This window comes from Manis javanica, chromosome 8, assembly GCF_040802235.1.
Source record: "Manis javanica isolate MJ-LG chromosome 8, MJ_LKY, whole genome shotgun sequence".
Taxonomy (NCBI): domain Eukaryota; kingdom Metazoa; phylum Chordata; class Mammalia; order Pholidota; family Manidae; genus Manis; species Manis javanica.
In genome coordinates this window covers 104,063,417-104,084,267 of record NC_133163.1, presented here as the reverse complement: position 1 = coordinate 104,084,267, position 20,851 = coordinate 104,063,417, and the positions used below count along the sequence as shown (strand labels likewise).

The following is a 20,851-nucleotide window of genomic DNA, read 5'->3' as shown; positions in this document are numbered from 1 at the left end:
GTCAACATAGTTTCTCACAGCTCAAGGCCACATCCCTGGGATGATCCTAGATCCCCTTAAAGTGCCTGCCTGAAAGACCCAGGCTGCCGAAGGGATTTACTGTTGGCTCCAGCCAACCCCTGAGGCAGGCCCATCTCCCAGCCCTTGTGCGAGGGTGGGGGCCTGACCTCCATAAGCACCACATGCAAAACCAGATGGGTTTCACATCCACTAACTCCCCCTTCCCATTTTTTGTAATTTTTAACTTCCTGACTCTCCTGAGCCCCGACCTTCCCCCTCCCTACCCCTCATTCTCTTTAAAATGCCTCATCACCTCTGTACAAACCAAAATTGAGTCCAGTTCACTCTGGATTCCTGCCTACTACAATAGTATATTACTGATTAAAATCTCTCCTTACCATGTTGAGTAGTATCTGTCTTTGTTTATCTTTGGCAAAGGCTCCCCTGTAGGGTCACCCATCCCATATGTGATGTTGTGTGAGCAGGAAGGAAGCTTTGGGGTGTTAAATCATAGATCTCCTTGGTTTACTTGGTAACCCCAGCGTGAACTATCCTACCACAGTTCATAAAGATGCTGTCTCCCACAAGAAGCATTTCCTGGTCTACCTGTCAGTGAACCAAGGTTAAACTCCCTAAGGGTCAGAGCCGAAGACAGGGTCAAGCCTCCCATTCATAAAGTACCTGAAATTTAGACTTTTTGTGATAATGCAAATGAAATTATGTACTCCTGTGTTTGTATCTGTTGTTAAAAAGCAGTAGTATGTTAAATGTATACATCTGTTATGGGCTGAATTGTGACCCCTCAAAATTCATCTGTTGAAACACTAATCCCCAGTATTTCCAAATGTGACTATCTTTGGAGATAGCACCTTCAAAGAGGAAATTTAGTTAAAATAAGAACATTAGGGTGGGCCTTAATCCAATCTGACTAGTGTCTTTGTAAGAAGAGAAATTCAGATGCACACTGGAACACCAGGGGTGCGTGTGCACAGAGAAGGGGCTGTGTGAGACACAGTGAGCGGCCGGCCATCTGCAAGCCAAGCAGAGAGGCTGCGAAAGAATCCAAACCTGCCAACACTTTGATCTCAGACGTCCAGCCTCTGGGAACTGTGAGACAACAAATGTTTGCCGTTTAAGCCATCATTCTGTGCCATTTTATTATGGCAGCCCTAGTAAATGAACACAACATCTTAAATATTATATGATCTAACTGAGTTTTGGCATCGTCTGATTTTAACATGTCAGATATATATCTACATAGCATTATATTGTAGCATTTGACTTTGTCAGTTTACAGATTTGGCCCTCCTATTGTAAGTTTTTGAAGTCAGAAATTATGCTTATTCATGATTGCATTTCTTAAACTGGTTAGTAACACATGCTAGTGAGGAACCAGGTAGGCACTGCTGGCCGATAGGCTGAGCCCTCCGCCATCACCTGACCCACGAGCAGACGTACTCCAGGGTAGTGGGACACAGGACTGTGCAGCTCATCCCCCGGCTCCACGCTGCCATGTCACCACCCTGGTCCAAATGTTCAGTGGTTCTTAGATTGCTCAAAAGATTAACTCTAAAGTGCTAACCCTGGAGAGCCAAGTTCTTCAAGGTCTGGACCCACCCTTACTTTCCCAGCCTTGCCCACTGCTTCCTCCTGCCCAGGTCTGCTCTACCAGGGTTCCTCCTGCTCGTCACCTGTCGTGCTCAGCTTTCCTCATCCTTTCTTCCTGCTGTTCCCTGGCTTGGCATGCTTTTCTAACTTCATCTTCTTAGGCTGAGTGAGCCCTGCTTTTCCCATGAAACCTTTGTGTATTTCATCTCTTACCAGTTCTTCTGTTCACCGTACTGGAGATCCTGCTATGCTCAAAACCAGATTATGTCCCTCTCCTTGCCATTGTCGAATTAGTCCATGTCATATGGTCTTGATTATTGTATGGATTTTTTTTTAAGATCTGAAGGGCAAAGACTGCATTTTTAAATTCCTTATACTTCCTTTGACACCATTTGGTAAAGTAGTAGGTGTTTTGCAAGCCCTTTTAGACTCTATGAGGAGGAAGAGTTCTTAAGGAAAATCTGGTTGATTGAGATCAATCTGTCAACTAATGAAGCTAAATTCCCCAAAATAAAGGAAACTGCTGAGACTCACCCTATAGGTATTGGCTGATTTGAAATCAGAACTCAGTCATCATGATTCCAAGTCCAACATACCTTTCAGTGTACTACAGTGACTGCTAAAAAAGTACTTACACTTTGAATAGGAAATGCCAAGGCTTATTTTCAGCCAGAAAGCAACACATTTGAAACAGAAATAATTTGGCTACCATGGCATTCTCTTCAATTACAAGTGACTGAGTCATCAATATGAATAAAAAATAAATTTTTAAAGACAATAAAGCGACATTTAAGAAACAAGAAATGCAGAAAGTAGATGACAAACTTGGAAAGAACTGAACCTATTAGTATGAGAATTAGAAATTGAATTGGCGTAGTCATATCAGAGAAGACTAATACTATGAACAATGGCATATTTCAGGTTGTGTGCAGAAAACTAATATGCCACAGTCCTAGAACATAAAGGATTCGTTCCATTTAACTTACCTTTGCAAATCTTCTCATTAAGTGAGATAATGCTTCAGGATTAGGGCATTCCAGTTTCTTAATAATCTCAAAACTCTGATTAAGCTGAGCAAAGACATCAACCACAGAACAAGAGAAGAGGGCGTGATCGGATGTCTGCTGGAACTGTGGGGGGAGAGGGTGAAGCCATCCCAAGAAGCACGTTAGAGGGACTGTGGAGAGTCTTCACTATTTCACACAAACAATTGAATCTCCTATTTCATGCACCTTTATATCATATACCCTTATTTCCTGCTAATAAAATGCTTACCCATTTAAAAAATCATAAATCTACTTTTCTGGAAAATGTAGTGGAACTAGTATCATGGATCAGGCCACTCTTAATTGGTTTCTCCATTGCTAAATTGAGGGACTGGTTTTTATTTGTCATTCCCTATAGGTGTTAGGATGGTTTAGAAAGTTGTAGCTCAAGACTTTTTAATCACTCCTATGGGATTGGGAGGGTGACTGCTCCTAATGTTGGAGTCCTGGAAAGGGGCCAGGACAAGTTTTGTACAAGCTTACTGCATTTGTAGATTCAGACCAATTCAAGAAGTAAAGACTATAAAAAAAAAAGAAGTAAAGACTATTGGGGCAAAATGTTTTTTTTTTTAAAATTTAAGCAACTTAAGCCTAGGGTTACTACCAGCCCTTTAAAATTGTGTTTTAAATTTATTTTGATCATTAGAAGATTAAAATGAACCTTAATTAATAACCATAAGTCTAACAATTCCCATTAGCTTGAAAGCGAACAGTGCGAATGAATCCTGACATTAGCAATCTAAAGTGATTTAAACTCACTCCGTCTTTTTTGTCCCTTCCCAGTGCTCCATAGAGGAACTCCATTGACAGGTCTTCATTTTCATCTAGCCACTGCATGACAAAAGGCTCGAACCACCTAAAAAGATAGTAATGTTACATACTACAAAAGGTCTCATTTGCACATAATCAACACGGAACACTGCTCTTTTCTTAGATGAGAGTCATTCAGAACCCACATCTCTTTTCACTCTCTTTTCCCAGTTCAGCTTCCTCAGAGACCGTTAGTTTTACTTCATTAATACATACCCCTCTTTTTACCTTTAATCTCTCTTTTCGCTGCCTCTTCCCAAGCTGCCTCAAATAAGCTTAGTTCCCAGTTCCCACTCTATAATTCCCTTTACAGTTTACGATCCTGTAAAGTGTAGACCTTGCATGCTATATGCCCCATCATGCCATATTCTTCTTAGCGCTTTACCACCAGGCTTCCCTCCATACCAGCTAGTCTCCTGCAACTGGTCCTGGGTGCTCACCTTTGACTGCTTATGATCTACAATCCATCTCCAGTTTGGTGTGAATGCTCTAAATTTCAAAGTTCTTTTTTCCAATGATGTGCAATTGTCTGACACCATTTAATTTAGAAGATTATCCTTTCCCCCACTGCCTTGAACTGGCATCATTGATATAAATGTGGTGACAGCCAATGTGTGGGTTTGCCTCTGGACTATTTTGCTCCATCATCTATTTGTGATGCACTAATGCCACACTCTTAATAACTGCATCTTTTGAATAAGTCTTAATAACTGATAGTACAGTTCTCTTCAAGTTGCGTCAGCTGTTTTTATCCCTGTGCATGTCTACATACCTTTTTTAAATGAACTTTTCAATTTGCACAAAAATACCTGCTAGAATTTTTATGGGATTGCATGGAACCTGAAAGTAATGTAGGGAGAGAACCACTATCTTTATAATACTGCATCTTTTTCAGGAACATTGTGTATTTTATTTAGTTCCTCTTAGATTTCCCTCAGTAATATTTTATAGTTGCCTGGATAAAGGCATATTTTTCTCATGGTTTTAATGCCATTTAGATGGTATTATTTCTATGTAATTTTCTAATTGTTTGTGGCTATTATATAGAAGTTCAATGTACTTTTTCACAGACTCACTACACTCACTTTTTAAGTTCTATTAATTTTCCTATAGTTTCTCTCAGATTTTCTAGATGCAAAATTATGTCCTATGTAAATACTGACAATATCATTATATGCTTTTACAATCATTGTATTTTTCTATCCCTTTCCTGTCTTATTGTACTGCCTAGGACTTCTAGGACACTGCTAAGTAAAAGTAATGTTATCAACTATTAGTCTCATTATTGATCTTGGGGGAAACTTTCAAAATTTTATCCATAAGCATGTTTGTATAGGTTTTTTTTTTGTAAGGCAGTGTCATTTATAAGATTAAGATAATTCCCTCCTATTCTTGACTTCTGGGAGATTTTGATAATAAATTGCTGTTATATCTTATCAAATTATTGTTCTGTCTGTAGTATAATTATTGTAGGGGTTTTCTCCTTCATTCTTTAAGTGTGGTGAATTGCATTCATTGCTTTCAAAATGTTTAACTAATCTCATATTCCAGGAATAAATTCCCCTTAGTCATGTTACATCAATCTTTTTATAAACCACTGCATTCTACTGGCTAATATTTCATTTGAGTTCATTTTTTTAAACTATGTTCAGAGAGAAATTGGCCTGTAATTATTCTTATCTGCCATGTTCTCAACAGGTGTGAGTAGTGAGGATATGCTGACCTCAAAAAATAATTTGAGAAGTATTCCATCCTTCTCTGGAACATTTTGTGAAATACTGGTGATATTCTTCCTTGAACCATTCTAAGAATGCCATTTGGAGCCATCTTAGCCTGGAATTCAGTTGTGACATGATTTTTAATCAAGGATTCAAATTTTAAAATAGTTATGCGCCTATTCAGATTTTAACTTTTTTCTTGTATCAGCTTAATAAGTTATATATTTATTTATACATATATAATAAACAAAAATATTTTGTCTAACTTATAAGGGTATTGGCATTCATACTTTTTATAATTTTTTATCTGTAGGATCTTTAAAGATATCCTTTCCTGAGAATGATAATTTCTGACACCCTTTTTTTTTCCATTGGCCTCCTTAAGGTTTTTTTATTTTATTCATTAAAAAAACCAGCTGTTGGTTTTATAATTTCTCCTATTTAAAATTTTCTATTTTATTTTTCTTCCAGGTCATACTGATTATTTTCTTTCTTAAACTTTTGGCTTAATTTGGCAGAAAAATTTAATACCATTTCTTCTGATATTTATTGATGTGTATACCCATTTTCCTTCTTTGTATAGAGTTAGAGCTATAAAATTTTCTCTATTTCCTGTTTTAGCTGCAATTTACAAGTTTCAATATGCCATGTTTTGTTAGCACTTAATCCAAAAAGCTTTGCAATTTACACTGTAATTTATTTTTGACTACTGAATTGTTTAGAGTGTTCTGCTTAATTTCCCTCTCTGGTGAAGTTCTAATTATCTTTTTGAAGCTGATTTCTGGCTTAATTCCACAGTGATCCAAGAACAAACAATATATGTTTCAATCTTTTAAAATTCACTAGACTTGTTTTATGGTCCAGCAGATAGCATGTTTTGGTAAATATACCATGTGCATCTGATACCATTGTGTATGTTGTCATTGTTGGTTATAAATTGTAGACATGTTGTATATGTGTGTGTGTAAACAATGTCTATGAAACATTATGGAACCTCTGGGTGAGCAGATAGACATAAATATAGATGGATAAATATCTCTAAGTGTGTGTCATTCATGTTGTTGAAACTTCATTGTTCTTATTGACTTTTTTTGTTTGATTCTTCAGTCAGTAGCTGAGACTATAATCTCTAAGTATACTTTTTTTGAAATTGCCCCTTTATACCTCACAATTTTTGCTTTATACATTTTGCTAAGTTATGATAAATAAAATTTAGGACTGACATAACTTCTTACTGAATTGTTCATTTAATACCATGAACTATTCTCTGAAAATATTTATCTTAAAGTCTATTTTGTCTAATATTTGTGTAGCTACATAAGTTTTCTTTCAATTATTATTTTCTATCATCTTGCTTTCCCCTAAATTTTCTGCCTGATCTTTCTTCTTTTCATTCTCCTTTCTTGCCTTTAAGGTTTAACTTTTGTTTTGTTTTGTTTTTTTTATTCTCCTCCCCCTCATTATCTTATTGATGCACAGTGCCATGTTACACCGTAAGAGGTTCCATTATATACTGTAACACACATCCATGACACACTAGAGAAATTTTACACTTTCTAAACAACTCAAGGATCTTATAACATATTAACTCCATTCATCACTCTTCTACCTTTTCATGCTAATGCTATCTTGCATTTCAATTCTCTGTATATTTTATTCTATAGAAATTATTTTTAAAATAACTAAAATATTTTAAATGTACTCTTTAAATTTTCTAATGATTTTTTATTCTTTACTACATTACTGTATTTTTACCTTGAGTCATTTTCTGTCTGAAGAATGTCTATTATAGCACATGTTATTGGTGAGATTCTGCTGGAAATGAGTTATTTTAGCTTCTCAGTTGTGTCTTTATTTTTGAGAGATGTTCTTGACACTTGTAGAATTCTAAGTTGTTAGTTATTTTCTGTCAGCACTAAAAGATATCCTTGCATTGTATTCTGGTTTCAATCACTCCTATTGAATAATCAGCCATCAGTATTATATATTGCTCCTCTAAAGGTGAATTGTCTTTGCTTCCTTGACCCCAATACATTTAAAGATTTTCTTCTTTTTGCTTTTAAGCAGTTTCCTATGATTTACCTACAGGGAGTTTCCTTGCACTTATCCTGCTTAGGATTTATAGAAATTTTTGATGTGTGGCTTCATGGTTTTCATCAGTTTTGCAAAATCCACACCCAGTATCTTTCCAAACATTGCTCTGGTACTATTCTTTCTTCTTTCTCCATTTCTGGCATTCAATTCTTTGTACACTGGATCTTCACAATTTATCCCATATATCTGTTCTATTTTTTTCTATATCTTGCACTTTTTGTTTCTATGTTTTTATATAGATATTTTCTCCAAACTTATCTTCCAGTTATTTTTGACCTTTCTTCTGCTATGTATAATCTGCTATTAAGTCCATCTATTACAGTCCTAATTTCTTTTTTAAAATTTATACTTCTCTTTTTTTCTATTACATTTTTTTGAAGTACAGTTGATATGCAGTCTTACATGAGTTTCAAGCATGCAACACAGTGGTTCACTAGTTACCCTCATTATTAAATATGCACCCCAACCAGTGCAGTTACTATCTGTCAACATAGAAAGATGTTAAAGGATCACTGGCTGTATTATCTACACTGTACTCCTGTCCCTGTGACCAACTTACATTATCATTGAGAATTTTTGTTCCCCTCCATCACCCAAATACTCCCCATTCACCCATTCTAACCTCTTCCCCATGGTAACCACCATTCACTTCTCAGTGTCTGTGAGTCTACTGCTATTTTGTTCATTTTGTTTTGTTTTATATTCCACTAATAAGTGAAATCACATGGTTTTTTTTCTGTCTCCCCTGAACTCATGACATTTGACATTAACACCTTCTAGGTCCATCCATGTTATTGTAAATGTCAGGATATCATTCTTTTTTATGGGTGAATATGTACCACATCTTCTTTATTCACTCATCTATTGAGGGATATTTTGGTCACTTCCATATCTGGGCTATTGTAAGTAATGTGGCAATAAACACAGGGTTGCATACTCTTTTCAAATAGATTTTGTTTTCTTTAAGTAAATTCCTAGAAGTGGAATTACTGGGTCCTATGATATTTCTTTTTTTAGTTTTTGAGGAACCTCTATACTGCTTTCCACAGTGGCTGCAACCAATTTACATTCCAACCAACAGCGTAAGAGAGTACCCTTTTCTTCACATCATTGCTAACACTAGTTATTTCTTTCTTTTAGATAGTGACCATTCTAACTGGTGTGAGGTGTTATTTCACTATAGCTTGATTGACATTTCCCTGATGATTAGCAATGTGGAGCATCTTTTCATATGTCTGTTGATCATTTGTATTTTTTCTTTGGAAAAATGTCTTTTCAGGTCCTCCTCCCATTTCTTAATCTGGTTATTTTATTTTATTTTTGGTATTGAGGCATAACAGTTCTTTATACATTTTGGATGTTAACCTCTTATCAGATAAATTGTTTATAAATATATTCTTCCATACTGTAGGCTGCCTTTTTGTTCTGTTTATGGTATTCTTGGTTGTACAGAAGCTTTTTAGTTTGAGGTAGTCCCACTTATTCATTTTTTAATATGTTTCCCTTTCCTGAGGAGATGTGTCTTGAAAAATGCTCATGTTTATATTCATGAGATTTTTGCCTATGTTTTCTTCTAAGAGTTTTATGGTTTCATGTCTTACATTTAGGTCTTTAATTCATTTTGTGTATACTTTCGTATATGGAGTTTGACAGTAATCCAATTTCATTCTCTTGCTTCCAGTTTTCCCAAAATGAATTATTGAAAGACTGTTGTTTCCCCATTGTATGTTCATGGCTCAATTATCATATATTAGTTGACCATATATGTGTGGTTTTATATCTGGACTTTCTATTCTGTTCCATTGATCTATGGGTCTGTTCTTGTGCCAGTACCATACTGTTTTGATTACTATAGCTTTGTAATATAGCTTGAAGTCAGAGAGTGTGTGTTTTTTCTTTTTTCTCAGAATTCCTTAGGCTGTTTGGGGTCTTTGATGGTTCCACATGAATTTTTGGATTATTTTCTCTAGTTCATTGAAAAATGTCACTGATATTTTGATAGGGACTGCACTGAATCTGTAAATTGCTTTGGGCAGGACGGCTATTTTGACAATAGCATGGGATAGATTGCCCTTTATTTGTGTCTTCATTAATGTTTTTCATGAGTGTCATAGTTTTCAGAGTACAGGTCTTTCATCTCCTAGGTTAGGTTTATTCTTAGGTATTTTAATCTTTTGATGCAATTATAAATAGAATTGTTTGCCTGATTACTTCTATTGGTTTCTGGTTAGTATAGAGGAACACAACATATTTATCTGTATTAATTTTGTATCCTGCGTCATTGCTGAATCCAGTTATTAGTTTTAATGGTTTTTAGAGTCTTTTGGGTTTTCTACCTAGAGTATCATGTCATGTGCAGATAGTGACAGGTTTACTTCTTCCTTACTGGATGCCTTTTATCTATTTTTCTTATATGATTGCCATAGCCAGGATTTCTACACTATGTTGAGTAAAAGTGGTGAAAGTGAACATCCTTGTCTTGTTACTAACATTAGAGGAAAAGCTTTCAGCTTTTTGCAATTAAATATGATTTTAGCTGTGGGGTTGTCATATGTGGCTTTTATTATGTTGAGATAAGCTTCTGTGCCTAATTTTTTGAGTTTTTTTTATCATGAATGCATGTCGAAATTTGTCAAATGCTTTTTCAGCATCTATTGAGATGATCATGTGGTTTTTATCCTTCTTTTTGTTAATGTGGCGTATCACACTGATTGACTTACAAATATTGTACCATCCTTGCATCCCTGAAATAAATCCCATTTGGTCATGATGGATAATCCTTTTGATGCATTTTTAAATTTGGTTTGCTCATATTTTGTTGAGAGGTTTTGCATCTGTGTTCATCAGGGATATTAGTCTAGAACTTTTTTTTGGTAGTGTCTTTGTCCGGTTTTGGTATTGGAGTAATGGCGGTCTCATAGAATGAGTTTGTAAGTATTCACTCCTTTCCTACTTCTGGGAATACTTTAAGAAGAATGGGTTAGCTCCTCTTTTTGGTGGATTTCATTTTTGTAACCATTTGGTACTGGAGTTTTGTTTGTTGGGAGTTTTTTTTAATTACAAATTCAATTTTGTTACTGCTAATTGATCTCTTCAGATTTTCTGTTTCTTCCTTGATCAGTCTTCGAAGGTTGTACTTTTCTAGGAATTTGTCCATTTCTTCTGTGTTGTCCAATTAATTGGCATACCATCTTTCACAGAATATTCTAACTCTTTGTATTTCTTTGGTATCAGTTGTAACTTCTTTTTAATTTCTGATTTTGTATGTGTCTTCTCTTTTTTCCCCTGATAGTGGCTAGAGGTTTATTGATTTTTTCTATCTTCTCAAAGAAACAGCTCTTGGTTTCATTGAATTTTTCTACTGTTTTATTTTTTTCTGCTCTGATCTTTACTAAGTCCCTCCTTTTACTAACTTTGGGTTTCATTTGTTCTTCTCTTCCCAGTTTCTTTAGTTGTGATTTTAGACTGCTTATTTGGGACTGTTCTTGTTTCTAGAGGTAGGCCTTTGTTGCTATGTATTTCCCTCTTAGAATCACTTTTGCAGTGTCCCACATATTTTGAACTGTTGTATTTTTGTTTTCATTTGTCTCCATGTATTGCTTAATTTCTTCATTGATATTTTCATTGTTCCATTGATTATTTAGAAGCATGTTCTTTAGCCATCATGTTTGTGGGTTATTTTGTTTTCTTCACATAATTTATTTCTATGTTCATAGCCTTGTCATCTGAAAAGATGCTTGATACAATTTCAATCTTTTTGAATTTATTGAAGCTCTTTTAGTGTCCTAGTATGTTATTTATTTTGGAGAACATTCCATGTGCACTTGAGGAAAATGTATATTCTGCTGATTTGGGGTAGAATGTTCTGTAATATATGTTAAGCCCATCTGATCCAGTGTGTTGTACAGTGCCTCTGTTTCTTATTTACTTTTTGTCTGGATGATCTGTCCATTAATATAAATGGTGTGTTAAGTCCCCTAATATGACTGAATTTCAGTCTATCCCTTTAGTTCTGTTAGTATTTATTTTATATATTTAGGTGTTCTTATGTTGGATGCATTGATATTTATAATGGTTATATTCTGTTATTGGACTGATCTCTTTATCATGGTGTAATGTCCTTCTTTGTCTTGTTACTTTCTTTGTTTTGAAATCCATTTTGTCTGATACAAATACTGCTACTCTTTTTTTTTCTCCTTATTATTTTCATCCCTTTATCCATCACTTCACTTTCATGTAATGTATGACTTAGGTCTGAAATAAGTCTCTTGTAGGCAGCATGTAGCTGGGTCTTGTTTCTTTATCTATTCTGCCACCCTGTGTCTTTTGATTGGAGCATTCAGTGCATTTACATTTAGGGTAGTTATTGATAGGTATGTATTTATTGCCATTTTATTAATTGTTTTCTGGTTGTTTTTGTAGTTCCTCTCTTATACTCTTTTCTTGTTATTTGATGGTTTTCTTTAGTTTTGTGATTGGATTTATTCTTTTAAAGTTTGTGTGTATCTATTACAGCCTTTAGATTTGTGGTTACCATAAGGATCATAGATAGTTTCCTAAACTATAACAGTTTATATTTGGTTTCTCTATTTCAAACATAGTCTAAAAGCACTTCTTTTATCTTATTCTTCCTCATTTTATGTAGTATATATCATCATCTGCATTTTATTTGTATATTCCTCATTGATTTTGTGTATAGTTGATTTTACTACTTTTGTTTTTCCCCTATTTTTCAAACTCCATACTTGCTTAGTTAATAATTGATCTTTATTTATTATGAGTTTATTTTCACTGATGAGAAATGTTTAGGCTTAAGAACTTTCCCATCTACAGAAGTCCTTCTAACATATTCGATAAAGCCAGATTAATATTGGTGAAATTTTTTAACATTTGTTTAAGTGGGAAACTTTTAATCTCTCCTTCAATTTTGAATGATAACCTTGCTGGGTAGAGGATTCTTGGTTGAAGGTCCTGCTTCAGTACATTAAATATTTCATACCACTCCCTTCTGGCCTGTTAAGTTTCTGCTGAGAAACCTGCTGATTACCTTATGGGCTTGCTCTCATAAGTAATTTTTTGCCGCTCTCTAGATGCTTTTTATATCCTCTCTTTACCCTTAATCTTTGCCATTTTAATTACTATATATATGTCTTGGTGTTGTCTTCCTCAGGTTCCTTTTGTTAGGGGCTCTCTGTGCTACCACGACCTGAGTGTCTATTTCCTTCTCCAGATTGGGAAAGTTTTCAGCAATTATTTCTACTAAGAGACTTTATACTTGTGTGTCTCTCTCTTCCCTTTCTGGTACCCCTTTTATACAAATATTTTCATTTGGAGTTGTCACATGGCTCTCTTAGCATCCTTTTGTTTCTAGAAATTCTTTTTCTCTCTGTTCTTCAGCCTCATTGTTTTCCTGTTCTCTAATTTCCATCTCGTTGTCTCCTTTACTTACAGAAATTTATTATTCATTCCTTCCATTGTATTTTTCATTTCAGTTACTACATTCTTCAGGTCTGAGTGGCTCTATTCAAATATTCTATCTATTTGTTGAGGTCCTGTCAATAGGTTTCTGCAGATCAGTGAGCATTATTTATGTTATTTTGAAATCTTTTTCAAGATTGGTGATCTCCATTTCACTTAGCTCTCTTTCTGGTGCCTTATCTGTTGTTTTGTTTAAAACATTCCTCTGCCTCCTTACTTTGTCTGTGTTTCTTTCTTTTTATTAGAGATATCTGCTATGCCTCCTGATCTAGAGAGTAAATGGCTTTATAAAGAAGGCATCCTGTGGTGCCCAGAAGCTCATAACTCTTTTTTCACCTGTGCCTGGAACCACAACTGCTGTTGTTGGACTGTGCAGCAGGCTACCTTTCTGCCTGTATGATGGCAGTGGCTGATCTCTGTCAACAGAGGCCCTTAGAGAGCCATGCCACAACACTTCTGCTAGGATCATTGTGGGCTGGGCTTCCCTGCATGCCCTGCAGTGATGGCAGTAGTCATGGGCAGACAGGGTCTGTGGGGTGGTTGTGCAACAGAGCATGGCATAAGGCAGGGCTGCCAGTGAGGAAGAAGGAGTATTTGGAGCTTGCTCCTGCAGGCATCTCCCTAGATGGGCTAACGAGGCCCAGGAAAGCTTGAAAAACCTCCCTCTGCCTGGCAGTCAGCAAAGTCTAACTGCTGCTGGGTGGAGCAGACTTGGAAGATGGGCAGGTGCACAGAGAAGTGTCTTTGGGCTTAGCAGCCAGTGAGGGAATGGAGCACTGTGGCTCCCATGAGCTCCCAACCAGTTGGGCTGAGTGAGGGCTGGGGAAACATTGTCCACTTGCCCTTTTTCCTGTGGAGAGAGCTCCTTCCAACCCCCATCATTCTGGCACCATTTCCTCTGCTAGCAGATCTTTCAAACTGAGGCCTCTGTGCTGGATCTCAGTGGGACTGCTGGAGCATGCCTGTCCTCCACAAGTGGCAGGTGTCTCAACCTCCTGGAGTGTGCCAACTCTCTCTGGTGTCCAGTCCTATTAATCATCAAAGTCCAGTGCAATATGAACTTGTGTCCCCAGGACAGATCTCTATTGCAGGTGTGCAGAGTTCCTGTGCACTTATCCCTACCCCACTCCATTCCTCTCTCCCTCCCCTGTAGGCTAGAATGGGGGAAGGGTCTGGGTCCTGGTTGGTCACAACTCTGTCACTTTACCCTTCTCTGTGTGGTCTTCTCTTCTTCACCAGGTGTAGATGGGCTGTTCTGCAGTCTTTAGGTCATTTTCAGGGTTAGTTGTTTTTGCTGTAGTTGCTTCCTAGGTGTGTATGTGGGAGGTTTCTGCTTTGCATTCCTGCTCTGCCATCTTTTTTGCCAGAAGTCTATAGTCCTAATTTCATTATTGTGTTCTTCTTATAGATTCCATTTTTCAGTTCAGATTCTACATTTTGAAGTATACATCGAAGTCCATATCTGAAAAGTCAACTATCTGTTTTTCTCTCGGATTCTAGTCATTCGGTCCTGTTGCTTGGCACTCTTTAATTTTTTGTTGACTATTGTACTGTCTATGGAAAACTGTGGAACCTTTGGTTGATCATTTCCTTTAAAGAGGATCTAAATCTCTCCTTGTAGACAGACTGCAGGGAGATCACCATGATCCTAGACAAGGCTGGATTTTAGGCTAGACTATTTTCAGTTTTCCCTTATTACTATGGCAGAGTCCTTTGGGGGTTCTCACCTGAAAGCCTGGGGTATTTATTGTGCTTCTTCTTACTTAGGAAGACTTGACCTCTAATTTTTGTTTCCCCAGCATTGCAAGACTACAGAAGTCTCTACTTAGTTTTTAATCTCTTAGTGCCTGCCATATATATTTCTGCTTCAGTCTCCAACATGGGCAGATTAGAAATAAAAAAATACCTCAAGGAGAAACTGTATGCAGGGTGTTGCACCTGTTTCTCTGTAGTTCTCCTTTCTCTAGGATCTTGGTTCCACAATACCAAGCAGCCTCCATATCCCTGAACACTAATATTTGTTTCTCCAGCCCATCTCTGGGCTACTGTTCTCTGGCCATCATTACCAGCTTGCAAATTGGCAAATGCATGGGGGTAGTGCAGATGGCAGAGAAACAGCAGCAAATACTGGGTTCACATTAATATATTTCTCTTTTCTTAAGAAATGTGGCTTCTCAATTCCTGGTTGCCTTGATTAACTAATGCTGTTTAATTTTGCTCAGCCTTTATATTTTATATTCAGTGGGCATATTAGTCTGATGTTAGGGTAGTCTAGACAGAGCCAGAAGCAGAAGTCTCTGGCAAATAGCATCTTTTTTCACTTTCTTATTCCAAGTCATTGATACTACCAACTGTTAGACACACATGCTCATTTTTAACTCTTTCTCCTTTCATCCTTTGTATTTAATTGACAAATTCTGTGAATTCTACATTCAAAACTTCTCTTCCACACATCTTCATTTGTTATAGTCTTACTTCAATCACTCTACTATTTGTATAGCCTTTTAACTTGTCCCAGATCCTATTCTATTTTATAAATTTCTATGAGAGAAGTTATATTAAAGGGTTGTTCTAATCTCATCATTACATTACTCATTACTTACTAAATGTCTTCCCTATCCCTCATTCTCTGCCTCTTCCAACCCCCACAATGCCTAATGAATGTGGTACAAGCTTTACAGCATTTCTTTATAAGGACCTAGTTTGAAAATACTTTTCCTATATTATATTCTACTCATTTTATAAATGGCCCTATTCACTGGAATGGCACTATTTCCCATGGGCCCATATCTATCTCCATAATTTATGCTGGTTACTTTTCTTCTTAAAGGAAAGTTTTTCTTCCTTTTCTTGCCATAACTTGGCCAAACTTTCAAAGTCTACATCAAATGCAACCCCGTCCATAAATATTATGTAGTTTCCCCCAAATAGGGACAATGTTTCCCTTCTGTGAGACACCACTGCACTTTGCTTGTGCTCTTTGAAGTGGTACTTATTTTATTTTGGCCTTGCTTTATCATGATTTGTGTATTTACCAATATCTCCTTGAGAAATAAGCTCCTTCCAGAGTTAGATTTTTATCTTATTTACTATTGTCCTATAGCACTTGGCATAGTACCTAACATATAGAAGATCCTTCACAAATAGAATAAAATAGAATTCTGACAAATATCATATGCAAAGTATTGCAAATTTTATTATACGATTACAAATGTATTTTATAGACATATTTACAGAAATGTTACCTATTTAATAATGGCTTCTATTTTAGAAATATGAATTTCTAAGACATTTTTCAGTTTGAATTGAAGGGAAAGTCTGATAGATCAATGTTCAAGCACCCTGTTTTCCCAAAAAAATATGAGTTCAAGCACTTTAACAGGAAATAATACCATGATGTGAGTCATATCCTATCGTGTATTTCTTTCTGAGCTGAATAGCCATATAAAGCATACTGAAAAATGCAACATGGTTCAATTAAAGATGGCTCCCAAAGACATGAAAATCATTTAATGTTAATTTTACAATGGAGCTGTCTGCATTCAAATGAAGACTATGTGAAGAGATTTTAAGCTGTATAATTTAGGTGTAATTTTACAGGAGTATGAATCGAGGACATACTTAGGAGTGAAAATCACTACTTACAAGGAGTATTCAGGAACTGCATCCTTGAAGGCAGGAAGTTCCCGCACATATTCATTATAAAACCATTTCACTTTGAAATGCAAATTCATATAATCAGTGCTCTTGCATAACCGCTGCTTCTCATGTTCTATAACAGATAAAACCAAACATTTAATAAAGTTCTGTTTGCCAACAATGCTGTTATGTTCCAATCTACTTTTATTAGTAGTATTTCAAAAAGGAAGACAACAGTGTATTTGAGGTAAAGACAAAGTGAATTACTAATGACAGACCTGGAATTTTACATAATACAAATATCACCATAGGTTCTACGTAGAATAGGTCAAGCAGTAATGAACAAGAACTTGAATATTCTAAGGGCCTTTCTGATACAGGTGAGTGATCTGACATGCTTAAAGAGTGATAACATTCCAACATTTTTCTATTTATCTGCAAGCTTTCATATTTTGACTATTTTTAACATGACACAGGTGCCAGAAAAAAATGAAGACTCTGTGTGGATAAAACATGATTCAAACTAAGAGATTAATACTGGATTAATAATTAATAACTGATTAATACTGGAAACATGCATGAGTAAATCACATTTCTGGCCTGGATATTTAACACTTAAAGAGTTAAGATAGTTAAAAAAGAGAGGAAATACACCTAACTTTTAAGCCAAATGATTCCTTCGTCACCTTTTAAGTTGAGCTGAAATTATTTTGTACCCTGTGGCTTTTCTGACATTTCTTTAGCAGGGTTTCCTAACATGTGACTTTCTTTTTTTCCTTGCTTGCTCAAAAGCATAGCTTAAAGCTGTTATTTCCATCTGGGCATACAGTACTAGAGAACAGAGACTAATAACATTACTGAACATGTTTATCTCTGCTTCACCCCCAACTCTTGCCCCCAGTATTAATATTTTGGCCGACTCTGGCTACATGTACAGATACAACCAAGATCCAAAACATCCCTAACTCTATTCAGGTCGAAGTGCCTCAGAGAAGTTCTGGTTGAGCTCTATGAATCTCCTTCATGCTAAGGGATTTGAATTACAGTAGACACATTTTATACTTTGTATTCCAGGCTGAAAAGACTAACTGAAGCAATTATACTGTTACAAACAAATTGAGGACATCCCTGCATTCCAAAGACTGATAATAGAGGGACTTAAATCTCAGTGAAAAACTCAGGAGGGGACACAACTCCAAAATGAACATTTTCAAGTTATCTAAACAATGACTAATTCAAGACAATCTGTAGAACAGAGAGACAAAGAGAGGGAGGAAGGGACAGAGGAAACTTATATACACAGGAATAGATAACTGCTTTGGATATGGAAGGAATTTCATCCATAAAAGCTTTTAGGTAAGAGAGCAAGCTAATGAATGCACCAGGTACTTTGTCTGGCAAACATATCTGCAATAGATTATTGCATAATGACATTCTTTGACATTATTTTCAAGTATTAACAAACACCCATTTTCTTCGGTTCTGATCTGTGAATTCAAAGGCACTCATGAATCAATGGAGCATACAAAACATTCATATTATTCTCAAAGTTTGTATATGTACTTCTTGATGTCATATACATGAAGCCCGATACTGATTTTTTGGCAACCAGATGGCTATTGAATGCTAGAGTTGTCAATAGTTTAATTTTTGAAATATATATATATATATATATATATATATATGACTTAATTCATTAAATTTTAGCTTTATTCAAATGATTTACATAAAAATTTATATAAACTAATTGTTTGTATTTTGTCTTTAAAATGTCCTAAATTAAATATTTTAAAATATTTCAGAAGGAAATAACTTTCTGAAAACTATATATGAACTATATTTGAAAGCAAAGAAATAATTAAAAATTTTAATTTTTATATTTATAGTTTACTTGAAATGACTTTTTATAAAATATATATTCAATCATGTCCATTTTGAATACAATAACATTTCATTTTTTTAATCCTTTATAGTAAGAATGTGTGTAAACTGATTGGAGAGAAAAAATGTAAGTGGACCTCAGAAAAGAAAACAAGGCTGAAAAGAAACAGAAAAAGTTCAAAGATAAGGTGTGCTTAAAATTTTTTTAAATAGGAAAGAATTAAAGAGAACAGACATCATGTAACCAGAGAAAGACTGTACCATTTAGTACTGCTGTAAATAGAACACAAAATATTTGAAATATTTTAGCTGCATAGTTAGTAATTTTGCTAAAATCAAGGTGAAAGCATACATTTTTGGAAAGAAAAATGTATTAATTCCGTTCATATCTTTATTTGCTACCCAAAACAAAACACCCAAATATGCATATTGAAATTATGCAAATACATTTATTTGCTTATGGGGAAGGCTGAATACATTTTATTTTCTATTTTATTAGCTTGATTTAGTAAGTCTGAATCTTATGCGAATGGTGTGTGGGCTGCCATATGTGCTGTTGCTTTTGCAGTGTTAGTGGTGAGCTGGACTCCATATACTGCCTCTTCCAAGAGTGTTGGTGCGGTAACAGAATCCCCCAGGGAATGGTGACCCAGTTCCATTTCATACCAAGATTTATTGGGTGTGTATCTTGTGCCACGTCATATGGGAGACACTGGGAGTGTAATGATGAAGGCCTTGCGTGCATGCTCAGGGAGGAAGGGTGACATGTAACAGTGCACTTAATACAATATGGCAAGTGTGCCATGATTTGATATGTATAGAAGGATGTGATCCCTGAGAGATAAACTTAGCACAACTTTGTGCTTTTTTAAGTAGAGAAATGATCTGCTGTTAGTAGTTCAATGCACAAGGAGGAACTTGGGTCAGAGGTCACTTACTACACAAAACTTCTTATTTATAAGGAATATTATTTAACATATTGTAGTGCCAGGGGAAGGGTGTTCCCAGCCCCATATGAATCTGGTGAAACCCAAATAAGTCAAGGGAAAGAGTATGTTGGGGGACAAGCTTTTTATTACTCAGAGCTTGCTCAAATTTTCTAGCTAGGCCCGGCCAGTCTTTCTCTTCCAGCACGGCTCACAATCTGCCCCCTCAGCATGTTCTCTACTTTCCGCCCGCCCCTTCCAGGAGGAACTCCAGTGGCGAGTCCTTGGTGACCGGCAGATGCCAGACCAATTATGCATCAGGAACGGAGAGGAGGAGAGAATGGCTGTCCTCTCTCCACCCCTTGTCCTGGAGGCTGCTGGAGGCTACAGCGGGAAATATCTATTTATGTGTAAATGGACTAGGGCCAGGCAGGAGATTCTGGAAATTTTATTTACTCCACATGTATGCACTTCTTCTGTGAAGTTTTATGTGTCTAATTAAAACCTTGGGCATTTTCCTTCTCCTTTCTCATGTTTTTACATGGTTTAGTAATGAGCTTGGGTGAACCTTAAATTTATATTGTGTCATAAAAAGAAAAGTTTCACCCAACTCTGGCCCTTACAATGAAGTCATCTCTAGACTTTGTAAAGGTGCTAAAAGCTAGCTGTGGGCAGTGTCCCAGCCTTTAGTTTATTTGCTTAACCCCTTTAGATTTCACTCAGAAGTCTTCCCTTCCTCCCTATTTGGGCACTTGGCTCAAAACTTAGATTCCTCCAACCTTGTTCTCCTGGACTCTGCAAGCTCCTTACATTCCTGCGTTCCCCTTACTGCTGCTGTACCCATAGCTCCAGGACAGAAAAAACTTCTTTACCTCTAATTTTCTATAGTTACAAATTAGTCAGACCACGTTCCCTTCTTCACCACTTCCCAGGTCTCTCCATGTGGATCAACATGGGAAAAGAGATAGGAAGGATACAACAATCTTTTTAAGAGATGAAATATGGTTTTGCTCTAGTCTAGAGATCATCCATTTGGGTTCCTAATATACCTGATATGATAACACAAACTATCAGGGTTTTACCACTCTGCTTGCTGAAAAAAGAATATAGGAGAATTGCTAATAGTTTCCTCCTTACAGAACGACATTCACACTCACAGGATTTAGTTTCCATCCCTTTATGTTGCATATGTCTCATGCATGATCAACTAATACTTACTGCTCTCTGTGGACAGAAACAGGAGACCAGTACCATCTGTTTTCACATTCTGCCAATCCAACAAAAGAGCAATTGACATCTTTACATGCATTATATACTTTGGCTGATATATTAAGAGGTTGTCAGTTTTTTGAGTTTGTTGGCAATCTAGTTTGGTCGTGAGGAAAATGCAAACAAAAACAGAAAGTGTATCCTTTATAGTAAGGCCCATCTATGATGTTTGTCCTTAAGTAGCAAATATTCAATATAAACTTTTTTCAGCAGATTTGTCATTTTCATGAACTTTAGTATTTGTGTGGTGGGTTTAACTAACTGGTTACTGAACTATGTCCTTTTCCTACCAAGCGTACAACCAGACCACATTTCCCTAACTTCCTTGTAGTAGATGTGGTCTATGATTGAATTTGGGAACACAGTAATATATGGCATTTCC

At 36.1% G+C, this 20,851-nt stretch overlaps 1 protein-coding gene across 1 annotated transcript in view; it reads right to left on the bottom strand.

The window, feature by feature from the left end:
• UNC13C (unc-13 homolog C) overlaps positions 1–20,851 on the bottom strand; it is a 539,874-nt gene that overhangs the window by 115,397 nt on the left and 403,626 nt on the right. The window contains exons 19-21 of the mRNA XM_073211882.1: positions 16,400–16,526; positions 3,414–3,510; positions 2,595–2,738 (exon numbers count right to left, since the gene is read on the bottom strand). Of these exons, the coding sequence (XP_073067983.1) occupies positions 2,595–2,738; positions 3,414–3,510; positions 16,400–16,526 (368 nt within the window). The remainder of the gene's footprint in view (positions 1–2,594; positions 2,739–3,413; positions 3,511–16,399; positions 16,527–20,851) is intronic.